The 20,947-nt window shown below is 36.5% G+C and overlaps 4 protein-coding genes across 5 annotated transcripts; 3 read left to right on the top strand and 1 right to left on the bottom strand.

The window, feature by feature from the left end:
- The first annotated feature begins 1,489 nt into the window (after positions 1–1,489).
- LOC125370534 (uncharacterized mitochondrial protein AtMg00810-like) lies at positions 1,490–7,575 on the top strand. The gene is made up of 2 exons (XM_048376393.1): positions 1,490–7,047; positions 7,145–7,575. Exon 1 carries the CDS (start codon positions 3,585–3,587, stop codon positions 4,806–4,808), a length of 1,224 nt encoding a protein of 407 aa, XP_048232350.1. The 5' UTR covers positions 1,490–3,584; the 3' UTR covers positions 4,809–7,047; positions 7,145–7,575.
- On the top strand, positions 4,946–6,892 carry LOC125370655 (receptor like protein 22-like). The gene is made up of 3 exons (XM_048376962.1): positions 4,946–5,084; positions 5,199–5,627; positions 6,057–6,892. Exons 1-3 carry the CDS (start codon positions 4,946–4,948, stop codon positions 6,890–6,892), a joined length of 1,404 nt encoding a protein of 467 aa, XP_048232919.1.
- A 540-nt stretch (positions 7,576–8,115) lies between the features above and the next one.
- LOC112534088 (receptor-like protein EIX1) lies at positions 8,116–11,415 on the bottom strand. The gene is made up of 2 exons (XM_025156628.2): positions 8,396–11,415; positions 8,116–8,303 (listed from the first exon to the last, which is right to left on the bottom strand). The coding sequence occupies exon 1, from the start codon at positions 11,378–11,380 to the stop codon at positions 8,417–8,419; it is 2,964 nt and encodes a 987-aa protein (XP_025012396.2). The 5' UTR covers positions 11,381–11,415; the 3' UTR covers positions 8,116–8,303; positions 8,396–8,416.
- Positions 11,416–17,097: 5,682 nt separating this feature from the next.
- Positions 17,098–20,735, top strand: LOC8286821 (receptor-like protein EIX2). 2 transcript variants are annotated; one of them, XR_007216829.1, is made up of 3 exons: positions 17,098–20,324; positions 20,426–20,459; positions 20,670–20,735. XR_007216829.1 is itself a non-coding variant. In XM_002514893.4 (2 exons), the coding sequence occupies exon 1, from the start codon at positions 17,303–17,305 to the stop codon at positions 20,294–20,296; it is 2,994 nt and encodes a 997-aa protein (XP_002514939.1). In that variant the 5' UTR covers positions 17,099–17,302; the 3' UTR covers positions 20,297–20,324; positions 20,426–20,735. The 2 variants fall into 2 exon arrangements, 1 of the variants encoding a protein (XP_002514939.1); XM_002514893.4 differs by having other exon boundaries at positions 17,099–20,324; positions 20,426–20,735.
- The last annotated feature ends 212 nt before the right edge of the window (positions 20,736–20,947 follow it).

Here is a 20,947-nt window from a genome sequence, read left to right as displayed (position 1 = left end):
AGCAGAATGAAGGAGATGGAGGGCATAGTCTCAGAGACTGCACAAGCTGGATTGCTTGTGCAGGCTTCTCATCACTAACCAAGGGTGAAAGGGAGCAACCTTTCCTGCAAAGCAGGAAAGGTCACTTCTACCTTACTCTTCTCAGAAAGTAGCCGTTAGGCATATACAAATATCAGTATAAATTCTACAATCAGTTGTAAATGAACTTAGAATTCTAAGTCTATTGTAAATACTCATCACGGTTCATCAATACAAATTCTACATGGTATCAGAGCTGGTTTAGCCAGTCATCACCTACCAAGCCACAAAAATCACAGTTCAACACTCAAAAACAATGGCTCACAATGAAACCACCAAAATCACCAATATTGTGCTGCAGGGCAGTCACAACTATTTTGAGTGGTCAAAATCCATTTTCATTGCCCTCAGTGCCAGAAAAAAGATTGGATTCATCACAGGCAGCAAACAAAAGCCAAAACCAGCAATTCCAGAAGCACCAACAGAGGAAGAATTAGAAAAATTAGAAGAGTGGCAATCATCTGACCATTTGGTCATGTCCATGCTCACCAACGCAATGGACAGTAAAGTAGCTCGGCTATGTATCCTTATGGAGACATCAAGAGCAATATGGGAAAAAATAAAGACCCTCTACGGCCATCAAAATAATTTTGCACATATATTCAAGTTGAAGCAGGAACTATCCCAGATTGTTCAAGGGACCAAAAACTCAATAGAGTATTCGACAGAAATTCTAACCAGGTGGGAGGAGTTACAAAACTACCTCCCACCATCAAATGATCTGGAAGAACTACAGAGGAGAGTGGAGCAAGATCTCATCTACACTTACCCGAGGGGTCTGGATTCAAGCTACAAGGGCTTGCGATCGCAGATCCTGCTCACCCCTCAACTGCCATCAATCGAAGCCATAATAGCTACGATTCAGCGTGAGGAAACAAGAAGGAACTCGATGAACGAGATTCCAGAAACCACCGACAACCGAGCCTACTCCATGCACCGCGACTTCGATTAACAGAGGGGAGGAGTCAGCGCCATCGAACGCTGTGACCACTACAAAAAGTAGGGTCACCAGTGTGACGGCTGCTGGCACCTCCACCCTCAGCTGCGACCAGCACGGGGGTGGGAAGGCTCGGGAGCGTGGAAGAAAGGAGGCAGAAAAATTGGAGAGAAGAGGGACGAAAACCCTAGGCGAAGGGGTGTGGGTGCTGGGGCATCATATGCCAAAAGTTATATGACGCCCCAACCCGAAACACGACCCGACTCAAAAGCTCGGTCCAACAGCTCGACCCGGCCCTACCCACATTTGGATCCAGGCCAGCCTTCCTCATCTGGGCTCGGCCTAGGCCTGGCCCATATGTCCACAACTAGGCTGGACCCAGGGTTAACACAGCCCATCTCCCCTTCAAGACAAGGCCGCCCAAATTCAGACATTGTGGCCCAAAGAACCCCATGTGTTTGGACTCTCTCAACCCGATGGGTCAGGTTCGGTTCAATTTAATTTTCAGTCACTTAAAAATAATACTGCATCTAATCAACATGCCTGGATTATTGACTCAGGTGCTACTGATTACATGACTTGGGATCCTGCAAAATTACAAAAAATTTACCAGAGCAGAGATTCTCAGCATATGACAGTGGCCAATGGAAATCAAGTTAAAATTCAGGGTTATGGCACCTCAAACTTATTTAATTCCTCTCTTTCGAACATTTTATTCTTACCAGATTTTAAATCTAATCTTTTATCTGTTGGTAAGATCACTCGCGATTTAAATTGTAATGTTATTTTCTCACCATCCTCAGTACTTTTTCATGATCGAATTTTCGGGAAGACGATTGGTAAGGGACACCTAGAAAATGGCCTATATTGCCTTTCTGATCCTCCCCAGCAATGTCTAGTGTCCAAAACCCCCCAAGACATGCTTATGCATCGAAGATTAGGGCATCCATTCGGCCATGTTCTCAACAAATTATTTTGTTTTAACTTGGATTCTAGCCATTGTGATGTATGCAAATTTTCTAAGCACACACGGCTTCCTTTTTCCTTATCTTTAAGCATGTCTGAAAAAGCTTTTGAATTAATACATTCCGATGTTTGGGGACCTGCCCCCGTTACCTCACACAATCATTTTTGATATTTTGTTACCTTTATTGATGATTATTCCCGCACTACATGGCTCTATTTGTTAAAAGGCAAAAATGAAGTATTCTCACGATTTCAAGAATTTTACTACTTTATCAAAAACTAGTATAATGCACATGTAAAAAATTTTCGTTCAGATAATGGTATGGAGTACATAAATAAAAAAATTTTCTACTTTTTTTAAACAACATGGCATTACTCACCAAACCACATGTGTCAATACTCCCGAACAAAACGGCATCTCTGAGCGAAAGAATCGCCATCTCCTCAATGTCACCCATACCCTCCTGTTTTAACATAATGTTCCCTCCATCTTTTGGTCGGATGCCCTCCTAACCGCTACCTATCTTATTAATAGATTTCCCTCAGTCACCTTAAATCATATGAGTCCCTTGGAAATTCTCAAAGGTCGGAAAATTGATTTAGGTCACCTTCAGGTCTTTGGGTGCGTGTGCTATGTGCACGTCACTCGCCAACACAAACTAGACAAGTGGTCGGTTAAAACTCTTTTTCCTTGGATATTCCTCCACCCAAAAAGGGTACAAGTGTTATGATCCGTTGACTCACAAGACTTATGTCTCTCGGGATGTCACCTTCCTCGAGAATGAGTCCTACTATACCAACCCTACCGGTGCTGAATTTAATTCTCTTTTTCCGCTTAACTCTGATATTTCTCTTAGCAGCTTTGATCACAGTCCACTTCCGGAACAACCACCTGACATCTCAAGGCTAATTCCTTCAGGGGGAGATAACCACTCACAAGAAGCCCTATTTCATGAAGTCTCAGAGGAAGCAACTGCCTTGAGACGTTCTAGTCGACAAACCAGACCACCTGTGAAATTTAGAGACTATGTGTCTCATACGGTGACATATCCCATTCAGAATTTTATTTCATATAATGTTGTATCTAACCAATATCGCAATTATCTATGTCAGCTCTCCAATCACTCCAAACCTACAAACTTCTACGAAGCTAATGCCGACCCCAAATGGTGTAAGGCTATGGAAGAAGAACTTCTAGCCCTTGAAAAGAATGACACATGGAGTATTGTTTCCCTTCCACCAAATAAAAAACCAGTAGGATGCAAATGGGTATACAAGATCAAATACAATAGTGATGGAACTATTGACGGATACAAAGCCAGACTCGTAGCCCGAGGCTTCACGCAAACTTACGGAGTCGATTATCAAGAGACATTCACTCCAGTGGCCAAGATGAACACAGTTAAGATCCTACTTTCAGTAGCAATCAATCAAGGTTGGAATCTATTCCAAATGGATGTCAAGAACGCCTTCCTTTAAGAAAATTTAGCAGAAGAAGTTTACATGGCCATTCCTCCTGGATATAAGACAAACTCAGACTCATCTCTAGTATATAAGCTCAAGAAAGCAATCTATGGCCTGAAACAATCCCCAAGGGCATGGTATGCTAAACTCAACTGTTTTTTTATTAAGTATTAACTTTAATAAGTGTGATTCTGATTCTTCCATGTTTGTTAGACATACCCACACACACACTATTATTCTTTTGGTATATGTTGATGACATCATAATAACCGGAAATGATAATCAAGAGATAGAAAATGTCAAACAACATCTAAAAAAGGAATTTGACATTAAAGATCTAAGTCAGTTATCATACTTTCTAGGCATAGAAATAGCAAAATCCAGCAAAGGTTTATTCCTATCCCAAAGAAAATATACCCTTGATCTATTAAAGGAAACTGGCAAGATAGGAGCCAAACCTGCTCTCACTCCAATGGAAACTAAAACTAAACTCAATTTAGAAGACGGAGATCCTCTGACCAACATAGGGCACTATCAGCGTTTAGTAGGGAAATTAATTTATTTAACTGTCACTAGACCTGACATTTCTTTTGCAGTTAGTGTGATAAGTCAGTTTATGCATGCTCCTCGTACCAGCCATCTTGAAGCCATTGATCGGATTCTCAGTTATCTTAAAGGAACACCCGGACAGGGAATCTGGATGAAGAAAAATAACTCTACTAATGCAGTCGGTTTCTCGGATGCGGATTGGGCTAGAAGTTGTGATAGAAAGTCAACCACTGGATTCTGTATATTCATCGGGGGAAACTTGGTGACATGGAAAAGCAAAAAACAGAGCGTAGTTACTAGATCAAGCGCCGAAGCAGAATATCATATGATGACATCCACGGCTAGCGAACTCATTTGGGTAAAGCAAGTACTCAAGGACATGAAAGTAGAAACCATGGAGCCTATGAAAATGTTTTGTGACAATCAAGCTGCTCGGCACATAGCATCAAACCCAGTGTTTCATGAAAAGACCAAGCACATCGAAGTCGATTGTCATTTCATCCGAGAAAAGGTTCAAAAAAGGGAAATTGAAACTCCTTACATCAAGAGTCAAGATCAACTGGCAGACATATTTACAAAGGGTCTTGACAAGCAGAATCATCAGTCTATTCTCAGCAAGATGGGTTCAATAAACCTATATGAACCCAGCTTGAGGGGGAGTGTTAAAGAAAGCAGAATGAAGGACATGGAGGGCATGGTCTCAGAGACTGCACATTGTGCAGGCTTCTCATCACTGACCAAGGGTGAAAGGGAGCAACAACCTTTCCTGCAAAGCAGGAAAGGTTACTTCTACCTTACCCTTCTCAGAAAGTAGCCGTTAGGCATATACAAGTATCAGTATAAATTCTATAATCAGTTGTAAATGAACTTAGAATTCTAAGTCTATTGTAAATACTCATCACAGTTCATCAATACAAATTCTACATTAGTACTATTAAGGACCTTAATCTCATGAATTGTCAAATAAAAGGGTCCATAGCTGATGACGGATGGGGAAAACTTTGCAGCCTGCAAGCTTTAGATCTATCTTATAATATAATTAGTGGTGAAATTTTCGAGTTTCTGGGCAGTTTGTCTGAATGTAGCAATGGTAGCTTGCAGAAATTAGAATTATGAGATAATAAGTTAAGTAGACAGATACCCGAGTCATTAGGACGATTCAAGTATTTGAAATCTCTATTACCTGGGCAGAACCCTTTTTCAGGTTCAGTTCCATCTGATATTGGTAACTTGTCATTTTTGGAGAGGTTGAACCTACCTGCCAATGCAATGGATGGGATAATCCCTGATAGCATTGGACATCTACCAAATTTAATCTCCCTGGATCTGACACAAAATTCTTGGAAAGGTGTCTTGTCTGAAACTCATTTCTTGGGTCAAAAGAAGCTGGAGAGTTTTAGTATATCATCTCTAAGAATGTTTCTGTCTATCAATATTAGCCATGATTGGATTCCTTCTTTTAATCTTAAGGAAATCCAAATCACTGATTGTGATTTGCAATCCATGTTCCCCGCGTGGCTTAAACCTCAAAAAAGTCTTTACTTTCTGATATTTAAGAATACAGCAATTTCTGGAAATATATCTGATTGGATTTGGCAATTGTCTCCACAACTTACTTCCTTGGATCTTTCAGGTAACCAGTTAAGTGGGGAAGTCCCTATTCATTAGAATTTGGATTAAGGGCTTGGGTTGATCTGAGTTCTAATTACTGGAGGGGCCACTTCCGAATTGGTCTAATGTTAGTGATTTAAATTTGGACAATAACAAGTTTTCAGGTCCAATTACCATGAATTTCTGTAGAGAAATGTCACTGTCGAGAAGCTAATGGTAGAATCCTCCATGCATAATTTCAATGAAGAATTTGACAATGCTTGATCTCTTAAAAAACCAATTTTCGGGGAATCTCCTCATTCCTTGGCAGGAGATGAATGTGCGCGTCATTGACCTATCAAAGAATAATCTATCCGGCGAACTTCCTTCTTCCATATGCTTATCACCCTATCTTAATGTGCTGAAATTGTTCAGTAATCATCTTTCTGGAGAACTTTCTTTGTCCTCGAAGATCTGCAAGAAATTGAGCATCCTTTATCTTGGAGAAATAAATTCACTGACAGCATATCAGAATGGATTGGGGAGAGCATGCCAACACTGGAAGGTTTAGGCCTAAGAGGCAACATGTTTACTGGAAACATTTCTGAACGCCTTTGTAGCCTTGTTGATCTCCATATCTTGGATCTTGCAGAAAATAATCCTTCTGGATTTATCCTTTCATATTTTGGCTATTTTTCAAAATTGAAATCTCCTCCTATTTATTTTCCTCAAGTTCTATACTCCCTTGTATTGTATGAGGAAAAGATGGACTTGGTTATGAAGGGAAGACAAGTTGAGCAAATCCGCATACTTGGCATTGTAAATGTCATAAACCTGTCAAGAAATAATTTCATGGAAGAAATTCCTGAAGAGATAAGTAATCTTGCATACCTTGGTTCCTTGAATTCATCTTGGAACCAATTGACTGGAAAGATTCCAGAGAAGCTTAAAGACCTGAAACTATTAGAAACACTTGATCTTTCTTCCAACCACCTTTCAGGTCCTATACCCCCTAGCATGACTTCCATGACTTTGTTGAACTACCTGAACCTGTCGCACAATGACCTGTCAGGACCAATCCCAACAGCCAATCAGTTCCAAACCTACAATGATCCTTCCATTTATGGGGGAACTCTCAACTTTGTGGATCTCCATTACCAACAAAGTGTTCAACCTCCAACGATGAGGACCATCCAAGAGTTAAGGATGATGAAGGTGGCGACGAAGATTGGATTGAAATGCGATGGATTTATATTGCAATGGCACCAGAATTTGTTGTTGGGTTTTGGATTGTTTGTGGAACTTTGATAATAAACAAGTCTTGGAGACACGCCTAGTATCATTTTGTCGATGAAGTGATTGATAGAATCTATGTGTTCTTTGCCTTGAGAAAGGCCCGTTTGAGAAGAAAGTTTTGTGGTCAGAGGAAGAAATCTAAGAAGGTTAGAGGGCTGCAAGAATAGGTAAATAAAGGAAACAATATTTTTTTCTTCTACTTCTAAGTTATTTCTTTTAATAAGTTGTCTTTGACTTCATTCCGATTTGGGCATTTTGCTACAGCTCACTAGCAAAAACAAGAGGAAATCCTGACGAGAAAGAAAAGGAGTAAAAGAGAAACGGAAAATATGCTTCAGGTTTTCAGTATTTTGACGTTCTCAAACTGAACATTTGCCACTTGTGATCTTTCACACAATAAATTATCAGGGTACAGTTACTTAGCTTCTTTTGAAAGTCAGACTAGTCCAGTATATGTTCAATGGAAAGTATCTATTGTCTCTTAAAGTAATTTAACTTGTCGTTCTTGTTAAAAAAATAAATATTACTATGCTGTTCTCGTCGAAGAATCAGTTGTTTGATAGTGAATCTTTGTCTGAATATAGTTGTAATTTTTCATTTGTCATCTGTGAATGCTTGCAATTTAATTATAGTTTTCCGTCTCTTTTATGAACAAGTCTTACCTCGTACAACAAATCAGGTACTAGGCTATGCAATCTTGTCCCCAAAAATCCCCAAATCCTCTGTAATGAAGAACAGTAATACATATAGATCCAAAATAATAATTTAATTATTAATTCTTAATGATTATTAGATAGAATTATTAAATCTAAGGATTGGATCACTTCAATAACCTCTAAGGATTTGATATTAGATAGAATTCCATTCATTTTCCTCAATTCTTTTTTCGCATGACGATTTCTTCTTCCTTTTTGGGTTCAACCAAGTCAATGTAATAAAATTTTAAAGCCAGCAGCTGGCGTTTCACTTTAATTTCCTGAATGTGTAACAAATCTGTCATGTTTGTGAACTGAAAACTGACAGGAAGTGCATATCTGACAAGTTTTATGCCTCATTATCATTCCTGAGAAAATACTAGACAGACAAAGTACAAACGATATGCTGAATTGAATATGATTTGAATTCATTTAAACATAGCAATTGTTTTCATATTTATATTTGGTGACCTTAAACCACCTCCATTCATGAACAGGTTCAAGACTAACAAAGAAAAGAAAAACAAAAGCCCAATTTGCTGACCAGAAGGATCTTTAATCAATCAACCTTTATCTTTAAACACAACGGAAGCTACAGATGGTGCACTTTTTCGGAAAATGTGCACACTCACACACAGGGAATCAGGTAAAATTATACACAGACAAGATTATTTTCCCTTTATTCAAGAACTTCTACACTGTCCAGATTTGCTCACATTGTCATCAAGCTGCATTTTCCAAATCATTGCAGTTAAAATGTAATCACAAAGTAATTTGAAACAAAAAAAAAGAAAAAAGAAAATTTAAGCAAGGCAGTTACCTCTTGTTATCAAGCAGCATCTCAATTACTCTCCAACTTCGTTCTTAAACGTGCCATATTCAGAAAAATGACCAAGAAGAGTCTGTCTTTCATTTCATCAATGAACTTGAAATATGCATGTCTCCAGGTCTTCTTTATCACCAGTGTACCACAAACAACCCAAAATCCAACAATGAATCCGACTCCCATACTTACATAAAACCAGAAAGTGTCATGTTCATGTTCATCTTCACTTTGATCTTCACTTTGATCTTTGTTATCTCCATTTGCACCCTTGTCATTGAGTGTAGAGCAATTGGTTAGCAATGGAGGACCGCAGAGTAATGGGTTGCCCTCGTAAATGGAAGGATCGTTGAAGGTAAGAAATTGATTAGTGGATGGTATTCTTCCTGACAAGTTATTATAGGACAAGTTCAAATAGCTCAAGGAAGTCAATGAAGACATGCTAGGAGGAATAGAACCAACGAGATGGTTACATGACAGGTCTAGACTTTCTAACCATCTCATGTTCCCAATACTCTCTGGTATCTGTCCTGAAAATTTATTCCAGGATAAGTTCAAGGTACCTAAGGCTGAAAGATTTGTTAGTTCTTCAGGGATTTCTCTTGTTAAATTATTGTGGGATAGGTCTAAGATATTAACAAGAGAAATTATTTTGGTGTATGTGTTTTTATTTCCCTTCACTACCAATTCAAGATGTGTGGAAAATTCGATATGCTGGCTTGAAGGGAAGGTCACATGATATAAAATGGGCAGAGTTTTCCAAGCTGGCAAATCACCTAAACATTTAGGAATATACCCCGAGAAATTATTGTGTGCAAGATCCAAGATGTGGAGATTGAGAAAACTACATAGTTGTTCAGGAATGATACCGGTTAGCAAGTTGGCTCGCAGGCCAATATATGATAATGCAAGCAAGTTATCTGCAATCCAGGCAGATATGGTTCCGGTGAATCTATTATAACCAAGATCAAGTGAGTACAAGCCAGTGCAGTTTTGTACAGTAGAAGAGAGCTCCCCAGAGAGGTTATTACTGCTTAGTTTCAAAAAGATAAGCGAAGGTAATAAGCAAATAGAGTTTGGAACTTCACCAGATAGACTGTTATTTGATAGATCTAAGACCATCAACATTTTCAAACCCTGCCAATTGGAAGGGATGTTGCCAGATAGGTAATTGCTTGACAAATCAAGAAAATATAATCTCTCCAGTCTACTTATGGATTGTGGGATGCTACCGTTCAAAAGGTTATTTGAAAGATCCAAATTTTCCAACCTTGACATAACTTGTCCAATTTTTGAGGGAATTGATCCTGACAATAAATTGTACCTCAGAGATAGATTTGTCACATTTGACCAAAGCGGGACTGAACCATCCAAGCGGTTGAAACCCAGATCAACCCATGCTCCTAAATTGTTTCCAATGCTTGTCAAGTTCGGAAGCGTTCCCCTTAATTGATTAACAGAAAGATCCAACCACCAAATGTTTGGTGATAATGTCCAGAACCAAGCAGGTATTGTGTCTGAAATTGCAGCATTTGATAGTGTAATTTGAGAAATTTGGTTTTGAGTTTTGAGCCATGGCGGAAATGTGGGGCCAACTTGGCAATCATCAATTGTCAAGTAGGTTAGATTAAATAGGGGAGTCCAATCAGGTCTCACATTGAAAATTAAATAATATGTTGTAGATGATAAGGAAAAATCATCAAGTCTAGTGAGATTATGAAGATGAATTTCGGTCATGATTCCTTCCCATGAATTCCCGTAGAGGCCCAATTTATATAACCTTGAAAGCTGTCCAATGGTTTCAGGGACGTTCCCCGTCATCTTGTTGAAGGACATGTCTAGCGCACTTAAACTTGACAAATTTCCAATAGATTCTGGAAGAAGACCCGAGAATGAATTCTGATAGAGGCCAAGTGTTTCCAGATTGCTAAGCGAACCTAAGGAATCAGGCAGATTCCCCATAAGATTGTTTGAACTCAAATCTAAACTCTCTAGGCTATTGTTATTGCATCCAGTCAAAGCATCAATGAATTCTTTTATTTGGCCAGTTAGAGAATTAGATGATAGATCTAGTCTCTTCAAGTTGCATAAGCTTCCCCATGATATTTCGGGAATGTGTCCTGAAAATTGGCAGTCATAAAGTTGAACAGTGACAACGGTGCTTATATTAAAGACCCATTGAGGTATTGGAGAGCTGAAGTTGTTGTAAGTAACATCAAAGACCAAAAGTGATGTAAAATTTACAAGTGGAAGAGATTGGGAGAAGCCTTGAAGTTTATTACTGTACAAGTGAAGCTCCAAGAGTGCAGGAAGCATGTTGATTGCTTGCAGCCATTTAGTTGATGCCTTGCTAAGGTCTACGCGTCCTAAACCAAGGTACTGAAGGAAAGGGAGACCAGAGAGCCAGTTTATATCTGAAACCCAGAGAGGTGTTGGGTTCCAATAAGTGGTAAGATCAAGATGAATCAAGTTCGATAGATTTCCAAGATGAGGGGGAACCAATCCAGAAAATGATGCTTGGGAAAGGTCAAGGTACCTCAAGTTTTTGAGGGAACCTATGAATTCTGGAATAGCAGCTCCTTGAAAATTATTATCACTCACATCCAGGTAATTTAAATATGTCAAGTCAAGCAAAGAAGGATTTAACGTACCCCCTAGACATGATCTATTGTATGACGTTGCTGCATCACTTACATTGACTAGATCACATACATCAGGACTTTTAAGGTCTAGCATGACAACGTTGTCTGTCAGGTTGTTGCAGCTTACTCCCATCCAGTTGCAGCAATCTTCACCCACCCAAGAGGAGAGCCAACCAGAAGGATCTTTTAGACTTCCTTTGAATTTAAGAAGGGCTTCTCTCTCCGCATCAATACATTTTGCAGCATTAGAATTGGACTGTTTGGACCCAAGGAAAATGGAATCAGCTAGCAGAATTAAAAGGAGAAAAAGAAGTTTCAGAGGGGTTATGCTGCAAGCCATCTTCTTGCAAATAATCAAGCTCAACCTTTGAACAAGCTAGGGGCAGAACTTCTTTTAAAGCAGCAGAGGATTGGCATCTTGTTTTATTATATATAATTTCTTTTTTATCAAATTACTAGAGAGGACACTGCGCTGAAAGTCAAATTACCCTTAATTAGTTATTAGTTCAGGTTTAGTGAGATGGAGATACAATTAAAAAAAAATGTTTATGAAGACAGACAATTTTTTTGTTTTTAAAATTTTTACTTCAAAAGCCATGAGGGATGCATAGAGCTCTTCTGTTTTGAAGCTTGAACATGTTGGGTCAGGACTTCTCTTCCTTAAACCCGGTGTTTCCTGGAGCATATGCAAGGTTCGGCCTACCCAAAGGAATGTGTTACTTTTCCATTTTAGATACTGAAATTATTTGAAAACTTTTGGACATGTTTCAGAAATTTTAAAAAGTATAATTTATTATCTTTTTATATTTTTATTTATTTCTAAAAATTTTGAATTCTTTTCTATTTAATTGGATTTTCTATTTTGAAAAGAATATTTAATCTTTTTCTATTTATTTTAGTGATAAAATTTCTCTGCTTAATTAAATTTCTTAATTTGAGAAGGATTTTTAATTTTTTTCTTATTTATCGGTGATTTTCAACTTTTTACATTTTAATTTTTCTTAATAATTATTTCTTCTTTAAATTTTGTTTTAAAATATTAGTATATATATATAAACATTTTCTAGCATTTCGTTTTCTAATCTTTTAGAAAATTTCATATTCTCATATCATATCTCGTGTCCCGTCTTCATTCTCGTACAACTTAGTGTTAATGCATGCAGACTTGGTAATTAGTCTCTTAGCAAATTTTTGTATTGTGGTTTTGTTGATCATAATTTAAAAGCACAATTTCAAGTTATTGATTACAATAAATTGATTCCTTCTTCGAATAGATTATTTGTCTAATCCTCTAACATTTGGTTGAAGTTAAAGAAAGACATGTTGGTATATTAGAAGTTAATATGCTCTTTTAAGGCTAAATACATATTTATGCCCCTAAATTTATATTGATTAGTCAGTTTAACACTTTAATTTTTTATTTAACCTAATAAATATATGAATTTTACCTTTTTTAATATTTAAACACTTTTAGTTTTCAATTTAATCTAATATACACCTAAATTTTTTAATAATATTTAAATATCTTTGTGCAACACATGTTGACGTATTAGATGAAAGCATATATCAAAAAGTGTTTAAATATTATGAAAGACAAATTCAGGTATTTGTTAGGTCAAATGAAAGTTATTATGTTAAATTGACTAAATGGCCAAAGTTGAAAGAGTTATACATTTGGCTTTTTTTTAATGGTCTGTTATTAAAATTGTCATGTGTATATACAGTACATGCATATGCTATTTCCTTTCATCAGTAAATGAGCAAATATGCATTAAAATGTCTGTAGGTTTTGATATGCAAAAAGTATGATAATTTTTCCTCATCTTCTGGAGCTGAAACTTTTCCTATTTGGTTAGGTGTGTGTTTTGAGTTGATTGGAGTGACTCTTTAAAGATTAGACTATCAATCAGGCACCTAAGACCTTCATTCATTTTCCTCAATAATTTAAATCAAATGTTTAATATTCCTGCTCTTGTCAGGAATTAGGTGATTGAAAGATTAAAATAAGCTCAATACTTTGAAAGTCTTTTTTATATTCAATTGAAGTTTCCTCTCCTTTTAATTTACTCCTTAAGCTTGAACATGTCTTTCTCTCATATGACAAATTAGCCAGCAGCTGCATAACCCAACATGTTGCCCACAAATTCTCAAAATTCAAAGTCAAAGTACTTATCTTTAAAAAATCATTATCACCTTAAAATGCCAAGAGAAAAAATGTTCATTCTTTACTTGTTTTAAATATATATATATATATATATATATATCTTTGTTCTGCAATTCAGGGATTTCTGTAATATAAAGAGATGTATGATCTGTATAGGTGGATTGATTGGAAGGCTGAAGAATTTAAGTAGTAGTTAAGACATGAAGAAACCAACAATTATGAGTTGAAAGTTAAATGTCCATGTACATTAAAAAAATCACTAACAGGAAGGAACCGATAATATGAAATGAAATAAGAAGGCAAATAATGCTTGCTTTAAATAGAAGTTCTGGTGTATAATCTGCTCAAAGCTTAAGCTTCTTTTTGAAAAAAAACATGGCTTGCAGTATTATCCCTATACGATTTCTTTTTCTTCTTTTAGTTTTTCTTGTTGACTTTACATTTTGTTGAGGCCAAACAGTCCAACTCTAGTGCTGCAAGATGTATTGAGATGGAAAGAGAAGCACCCCTTAAATTTAAAGGAAGTCTTAAGGATCCCTCTGGCTGGCTTTCCTTATAGGTTGGTGAAGATTGCTGCAACTGGATGGGAATAGGATGCAGCAATCTGACAGGCCACATTGTCAAGCTAGACCTTCAGAGCCATGATGCTCGTGATCTAGTGAATGTAAGTGATGCAACATCTACAAACAGATCGTGTTTAGGCGGTACGTTAAATCCTTCTTTGCTTAACCTGACACATTTAAATTACCTAGACCTGAGTCAAAATAATTTCCAAGGAGCTGCTATTCCAGAATTCATAGGTTCCCTCAAACACTTGAGGTACCTTGACCTTTGCTCTGCATTTTCTTTTCCAGAATGGTACCCCCTCATCTCGGAAATCTGTCAAACTTGATTCATCTTGATCTTACATCATATTCTTCTAGAACATATCTCTGGGTTTCAGACATAAATTGGCGTTCTGGCCTTCCTTCCCTCTAGTATCTTGATTTGTCAGGCTATACCTTAGCAAGGCATCAACTAATTGGCTGCATGCAGTCAACATGCTTCTTCACTATTGGAGCTGCATTTACCCAGCACTGAACTCCAAGACTTCCCTCAGTATCTTCCAATTGTAATTTTACATCACTTTTAGTCCTTGATCTCGTTGGCAACAACTTTAGCTCCCCAATACCTCAATGGGTCTTTAATATGAGCACCCTTGTGAGACTTCAGCTTTCTGATTGCCAACTTACAGACACATTCCTGAAATATCACGGCGAAGATCATGCAACTTCCAAACTTTAGATATGTCATGTAATTTACTTAGTGGCCAAATAAATGAATTCGTTGATGCTTTGAGTGTATGCAATAATAATAGCCTGGAGAGATTAGATTTGAGTTCAAAAAATCTTATAGGAGATTTGCCTGATTCCTTGTGGTTGCTTAAAAATTTGTATTAGCAAAATGCGTTCGCTAGAAAGTCTTGACCTTTCATATAACCATCTTGTTGGGTCTACTCCTCCTAGTATGTCTTCATTGACTTCCTTGAGCTATTTGAACTTGTCATACAACAACTTGTCCGGCCAAATTCCATCAACTAATCAGTTCCTAACCTTCACTGGTCCTTCTAGGTACGAGGGTAACCCAGAATTCTGTGAGTCTCCATTACCATCCAACTCAGTAAAGATACAATTGACAGGGGAGACAATGTTGAAAGTGAAGACAATGACGGGCATGATATTTTCTGGTTCTATGTAAGTGTGGGACTAGGATTCATTGTTGGGTTCTGGGCTGTTTGTTGTACATTGGTGATCAAGAAGTCTTGGAGGGATGCTTATTTCAAGTTCATTGATGAAATGAAGGGCAAGCTCTTCTAGCCCAATTATCAGAATGTGGCACGTTTACAGAAAAAGTCGGAGGGGGGAAAAGAAGATGCTACTTCTTTTACTCCTTTTCTACTATCATTCTTGCTTTTAGGAATTTATTTAATTACTATGAAATTATGTTTTAACTGCAATGATCTGGAAATGCATTGTAACTTAGTCAGGTTTGGACCAACTTAAGGAGAAGATCCTTTCTTTCTTGCTCGCTTGAGCATGCTTGTTTTTGTGGTTTTTGTAGTATCTTTTGTCACTGTAATGTGACACCAGAATAATTATCTATATGTACTGTATGTTCTTGTCATACATCCACTAAATGAAAATAGAGGACTACCCTGCCAACCTTATATGCTTCAGGTTAGATTCTCAGTACCTTCTATTACATTAATGTTGATGGCTTGCTGTTGAGAATCTGAGATGAGAATCCCATTCTTATATCCTTTGATGTTTCCCTAAATCGGATTGAATGTCTAATAACTAGCAAATTTTGCTTAATATTAGAACTTACTAATCCTGGAATTTAGCTGACACTCTAGTCAAATTCTAATCCTTAAATATATTATTTTATTCTTATGCTAAAATTATATATTATCTCTAAAGTTTTAATTTATTTGAAAAACGTTTAATTGGGTTGAATTAAGGCTGGTTTAGTAGACTTGACAATTTTATATAGTAGTTATCTAAGCTAAAATAATATCAAATATAACAAACTTGTAAACTCTTATAATATTAACTTTATTTAAATATATTAGCAGGAACATAGATTAAATCCTTATCACATGTATTTTTAAGTTAGAATTATGTGAAACAAAATGAATCTAAACATATTAATAAAAAAAATAACAGAAAAATTAAATATATTAATTTGGGGTACATATGTTGTTTTGGTATGACTTTGTTTAAGAACTTGAAGTAAGGCCAATTGGGATAGGGCTTTTATCATGACTCATGACAACTAATTTCAATTAAGTTGAAAATTTGTGGGAGGTTTGATAGCAACAGATATGAAATGTTGCAACTTTTATAGACAAATTTGAACCCAAATCTCAAAAGTTAGTCAAAGTCATTTGGAAAACAACAAAACTTTTGGAAAAATATTAAACTTGATGATGATATAGCTTCAATTTTATGCAAGTTTTCAATAACTTTCCCCATACGTTATGGCATATTTGTTGAAAAAGTCTTACACTAGAATTGCCAAGTCCACATATTTTAGTTATTTGATTCTTTCAAATTTTAATAACATTAATTTAAAAAATATATAATCAGATTTGTACAAATTTAGATTTAATTTTAATATTTATGATCGTAAAATTTGAATTTTTACATTTATGGGTAGCATTTATTTATTTAATATTAATATTTTTAATTTTTATTCAATTGATTTAAATTTTATAAATATTTTTATTTATATTAAATTTTCACTGAAATATTTTTTTAATAATTTAGTTTTTATATTTTGATTTTATTAATATTTATATATTAAATGAATTTATTTAATAGGTATTTTTTCGTTATTTAAATTTATTTCTTAATGGATAAAGTATTTATTATCCGATTAGATACTATAAAATAAAATTATAACATAAATTATAATCAAATTTAGAGGAATTTGAATAGCATATGATATGATAGTATTAATCGGATTTGAAATGGATACGATTGATAAAAATTAAAACTTAAAATGGAGTTTGAAGATTCAAATAATTATATTTAAATTTAAATAGTTTTCGGATCGAATACTTTTCATCCAGTTTTCTCGACATAATATATAATTAGTAATTTAAGATCTTAACTCTAAAATAAGATGAGATAATATGTAAATCAGAAAAGTTGAAAATCCTTTTCAACAAATATAAATCTCAAAGTTTTCATAAATTTTTTCAAACATTTCTTCGGTGTTCATAAAATTTATAAAAGTTAAAAATAATAATATATATTAGGAAATCCTTTTGAAGTTTTTAATATATTTTTAACAGCTTTTAAAAAGTTTCAATGTCTAAAACATGTCCGATTCTTCAATCTAGATTAAGGATACAAAATTTATTTTGAGCAGTTGAAAAGTTTTGACGTAAATTACATTGCATGATCATTTTCATTGTTGGACTTCTTGGTTTCTGGCACATTGTGCTTTTACTGCAGATTGCCATGAACGTAAAGAAAGTAGAAGTTGCTTGCTGCATTATATATTAGAATGTTTGCAGTGGCAGGTCTTTTATCTTGAGACATCAAGGTGAAAATGGCAAACCTGAAAACTTCCTTCCAACTTTTATCAATTCTCCTTTCTCTTCAGATATTCTTGAAATCAGTTTCCCTTGAAGCAATTACACTGAGTGCCAATTCCAGCCATTTCAATGCAGGTTGCATTGACATTGAGAGGGAAGCGCTTATTAAATTCAAAGCAGATCTTAAAGATCCTTCAGGTCGGCTTTCTTCTTGGGTTGGAAAAGATTGCTGTTCACGGCTAGGAGTTGGTTGCAGCAGGGAAACTGGAAATATCATTATGCTTGATCTTAAGAACCGATTTCCATACACCTTTATAAATCTAGAAGGTGATGCATATGAAAAGGGTATGGCAGCTTATCGACTCTCATGCCTTGGAGGTAACTTAAATCCTTCTTTGCTTGAATTGAAGTATTTATATTACCTGGATTTAAGTTTCAACAATTTCCAAGGATTAACGATTCCAAGCTTTATCGGTTCCCTGAGTGAGCTGACTTATCTTGACCTCTCTAGCTCATCATTTTTTGGACTAGTTCCTCCCCATCTTGGAAATTTGTCGAACTTGCGTTATCTTAACCTGAATTCTCCTTCTGTTCTGAATATATCCTCATACTTTCAAAATCTTCCCCACAATTATCATGTTTCTGATCTGAATTGGATCACTAGACTTTCTCATTTGGAATACCTAAATTTAGCATACATTAATCTAAGTTCTGCATCACCCACTTGGCTGCAGGATATTAATATGCTTCCTTCTCTATCTCAGCTGCATTTGCCCTTCTGCAATCTATATCACTTCCCTCAAACTCTCCCAATGATGAATTTCAGCTCTCTTCTCCTCCTTGACCTCGAAGGGAATGAATTCAATACTACGATACCTCAATGGTTGTTCAATATTAGTACCCTCATGTACCCTGACTTAGCAAATTGTAAGATTCAAGGCCGCTTGTCAAATAATGACGGGAGAACACTTTGCAATTTGAAAGGTTTATTCCTTTCAGACAACAAGAACACTGGTGAGATGACTGATTTTTTAGAGAGTATGTCGATGTGTAGTAATAGTAGCTTGGAGATGCTTATAGTGACTCGGAATCGCTTAAGTGGGCAAATACCTGAGTCAATAGGAAAGTTCAAGTATTTGAGAACTTCACAACTTGGGGGCAACTCTTTTTCTGGTTCAATTCCATTGTCTATTGGAAATTTGTCATTTTTGGAGGACTTATCTCTAAATGGTAATGAGATGAATGGAACAATCCCTGACACTATTAGACAGCTCTCAGGATTAGTTTCCTTAGATCTAGCTTACAATTCTTGGAGAGGCGTTGTCTCCGAAGATCATTTGTCAGGTCTTGCAAAGCTGAAGTATTTCACTGTATCCTCTCACAGGCAATCATTAGCTGATTTAAGAAATAAATGGATCCCTGCATTTAGTCTTAAAGTATTTAGAATGTATGATTGCCATTGGGGTTCCACATTTCCTTCATGGCTTAAAACTCAAAAAAATCTTTCTGGTTTAGCTCTAGCAAATGCAGGGATTTCGGGCATAATTCCTGATTGGGTATGGAAATTGTCGCCACAATTGGGTCTGTTAGATCTCTCTAGTAACCAATTGGAAGGGGAACTTCCCAGTGCTTTACAATTTAAGGCAAGAGCTGTAATTGATTTGAGTTCCAATCGCTTGGAGGGCCCAGTCCCAGTTTGGTTTAACGTGAGTTATCTGAAACTAAACAGTAATTTGTTTTCTGGTGTAATTCCCTCAAATTTCTTTCAAGAAGTACCATTTTTAAGATCCCTTTACCTTTCTGACAACTTGATAAACGGTAGCATTCCCACATCTATAAGTAGAGAAAACAGTTTGCAGTTTCTTGATCTCTCAAGAAACCAGTTGTCTGGAAATCTCCACATTCCATGGAAGTACCTACCTGATATGATCGTCATCAACCTATCCAACAACAGCCTATCTGGTGAAATTCCTCCATCGATATGTTCATGCCCCTACCTTCAAGTATTGGCATTATTCGGAAACAATCTCTCAGGTGTACCCTATCTGGCCTTGAGAAATTGTACAGAATTGGACACTCTGGATCTTGGAGAAAATGGATTCTCTGGAAGCATACCAAAGTGGGTTGGAAAGAACCTATTAAGACTTCAACTCTTAAGTCTAAGAGGCAACATGTTTAGTGGAAATATTCCTCCGGAGCTATGTGGTCTCCCTGCTCTCCATGTCATGGACTTGGCACATAACATTTTTTTTGGATTCATCCCTCCATGCCTTGGAAATTTAAGTGGTTTGAAAACTCCTGCTTTTTATCAACCGTATAGCCCAAATGAGTATACATACTATTCTAGTAGAATGGTATTGGTTACCAAGGGAAGACAGCTCGAATACATGCACATACTTAGTCTTGTAAATCTGATAGACTTCTCCAGAAATAGTTTCAGGGGAGAAATTCCAGAAAAGATAACTAGTCTTGCATATTTGGGGACCTTAAATCTGTCTCAGAATCAATTGACAGGAAAGATTCCAGAAAATATTGGAGAGCTACAACGATTAGAAACTCTTGATATCTCACTGAATCATCTATCAGGCTCCATTCCTCCAAGCATGTCTTCCATGACTCTCTTGAGCTCCCTGAACTTGTCATACAATAACTTATCAGGACCAATTCCATCAGCCAACCAGTTCAAGACCCTTAATGATCCTTCCATATATGAAGGTAACTCTCAACTTTGTGGATCTCCACTACCAACCAACTGCTCAACATCAACTAAGGAGGATTCAGGTTTCAGTGGTGATGAAGGTGAAGATGAAAGTTGGATTGACATGTGGTGGTTTTACATTGCCTTGGCACCAGGATTTTCTTTGGGGTTTTGGGTTGTCTGTGGGACTTTGATACTGAAAAAGCGTTGGAGATATGCCTATTTCCGGTTCGTTGACAGAGTAAAAGACAGAACTTTTGTGGTGTTCACAGTGAGTAAGGCTCGATTGCAAAGAAAATTGGGAGAGTGAAAGATAGATGGGACACTGCTGCGAGCAGGTAAAGAGTGTAAACGAATACTCTTTCCTCGAATTTTTAATTAACATGTACATATTCTTAGATTTGCACTTTCAACTCTTCTATCTTCATTGCTCCTGCAGGCTGCAGCAGTCTGATCGATGCAATCAGAAAAAAGTAAGGAACTTTGCAAGAAACAAAACCCAAGAGAATTAGAAGATTGTTTTCTATATATTGAACTCTATTTCCATGTTCTTGGTTTCCTTTTCTGGTGTATTGTTGTCATTAATAACTTTGGGCAATATGGTTCGTCTGATAGTCTGGTACTGTAGTCTGTAAATTATAGTTCTTTTAGGCTTCTGTTTCTTTTTGTTTGTTCTTGCGCAGTGCTGGAAGGAACTGGATTTGCTGTGTTCTATTCCTCTTTACTATGGTTTGGGTGTATTTTCCTCAGGGGGCATGTATATATATAAAAAAATTCGTGGGCGATCAAATGAGAAAATGTGGCATACTTCTTGGATATCTGGAAAATTTCAGGAATGCAGACAAGAAACTTGCTACTCATAGCAGTTTGAGAGGATGAAACCAGGAGAAAAGAAGCGAGTATCACTTGACCTGAGAAAATGGAAGCAGCCTTCCTCTAGCCTAGTCATGCCTGAAATTTG

This window comes from Ricinus communis, chromosome 7, assembly GCF_019578655.1.
Source record: "Ricinus communis isolate WT05 ecotype wild-type chromosome 7, ASM1957865v1, whole genome shotgun sequence".
Lineage (NCBI taxonomy): Eukaryota > Viridiplantae > Streptophyta > Magnoliopsida > Malpighiales > Euphorbiaceae > Ricinus > Ricinus communis.
Note: the sequence above shows the minus strand (reverse complement) of the source record. Positions and strands in the feature narration are given on the sequence as shown.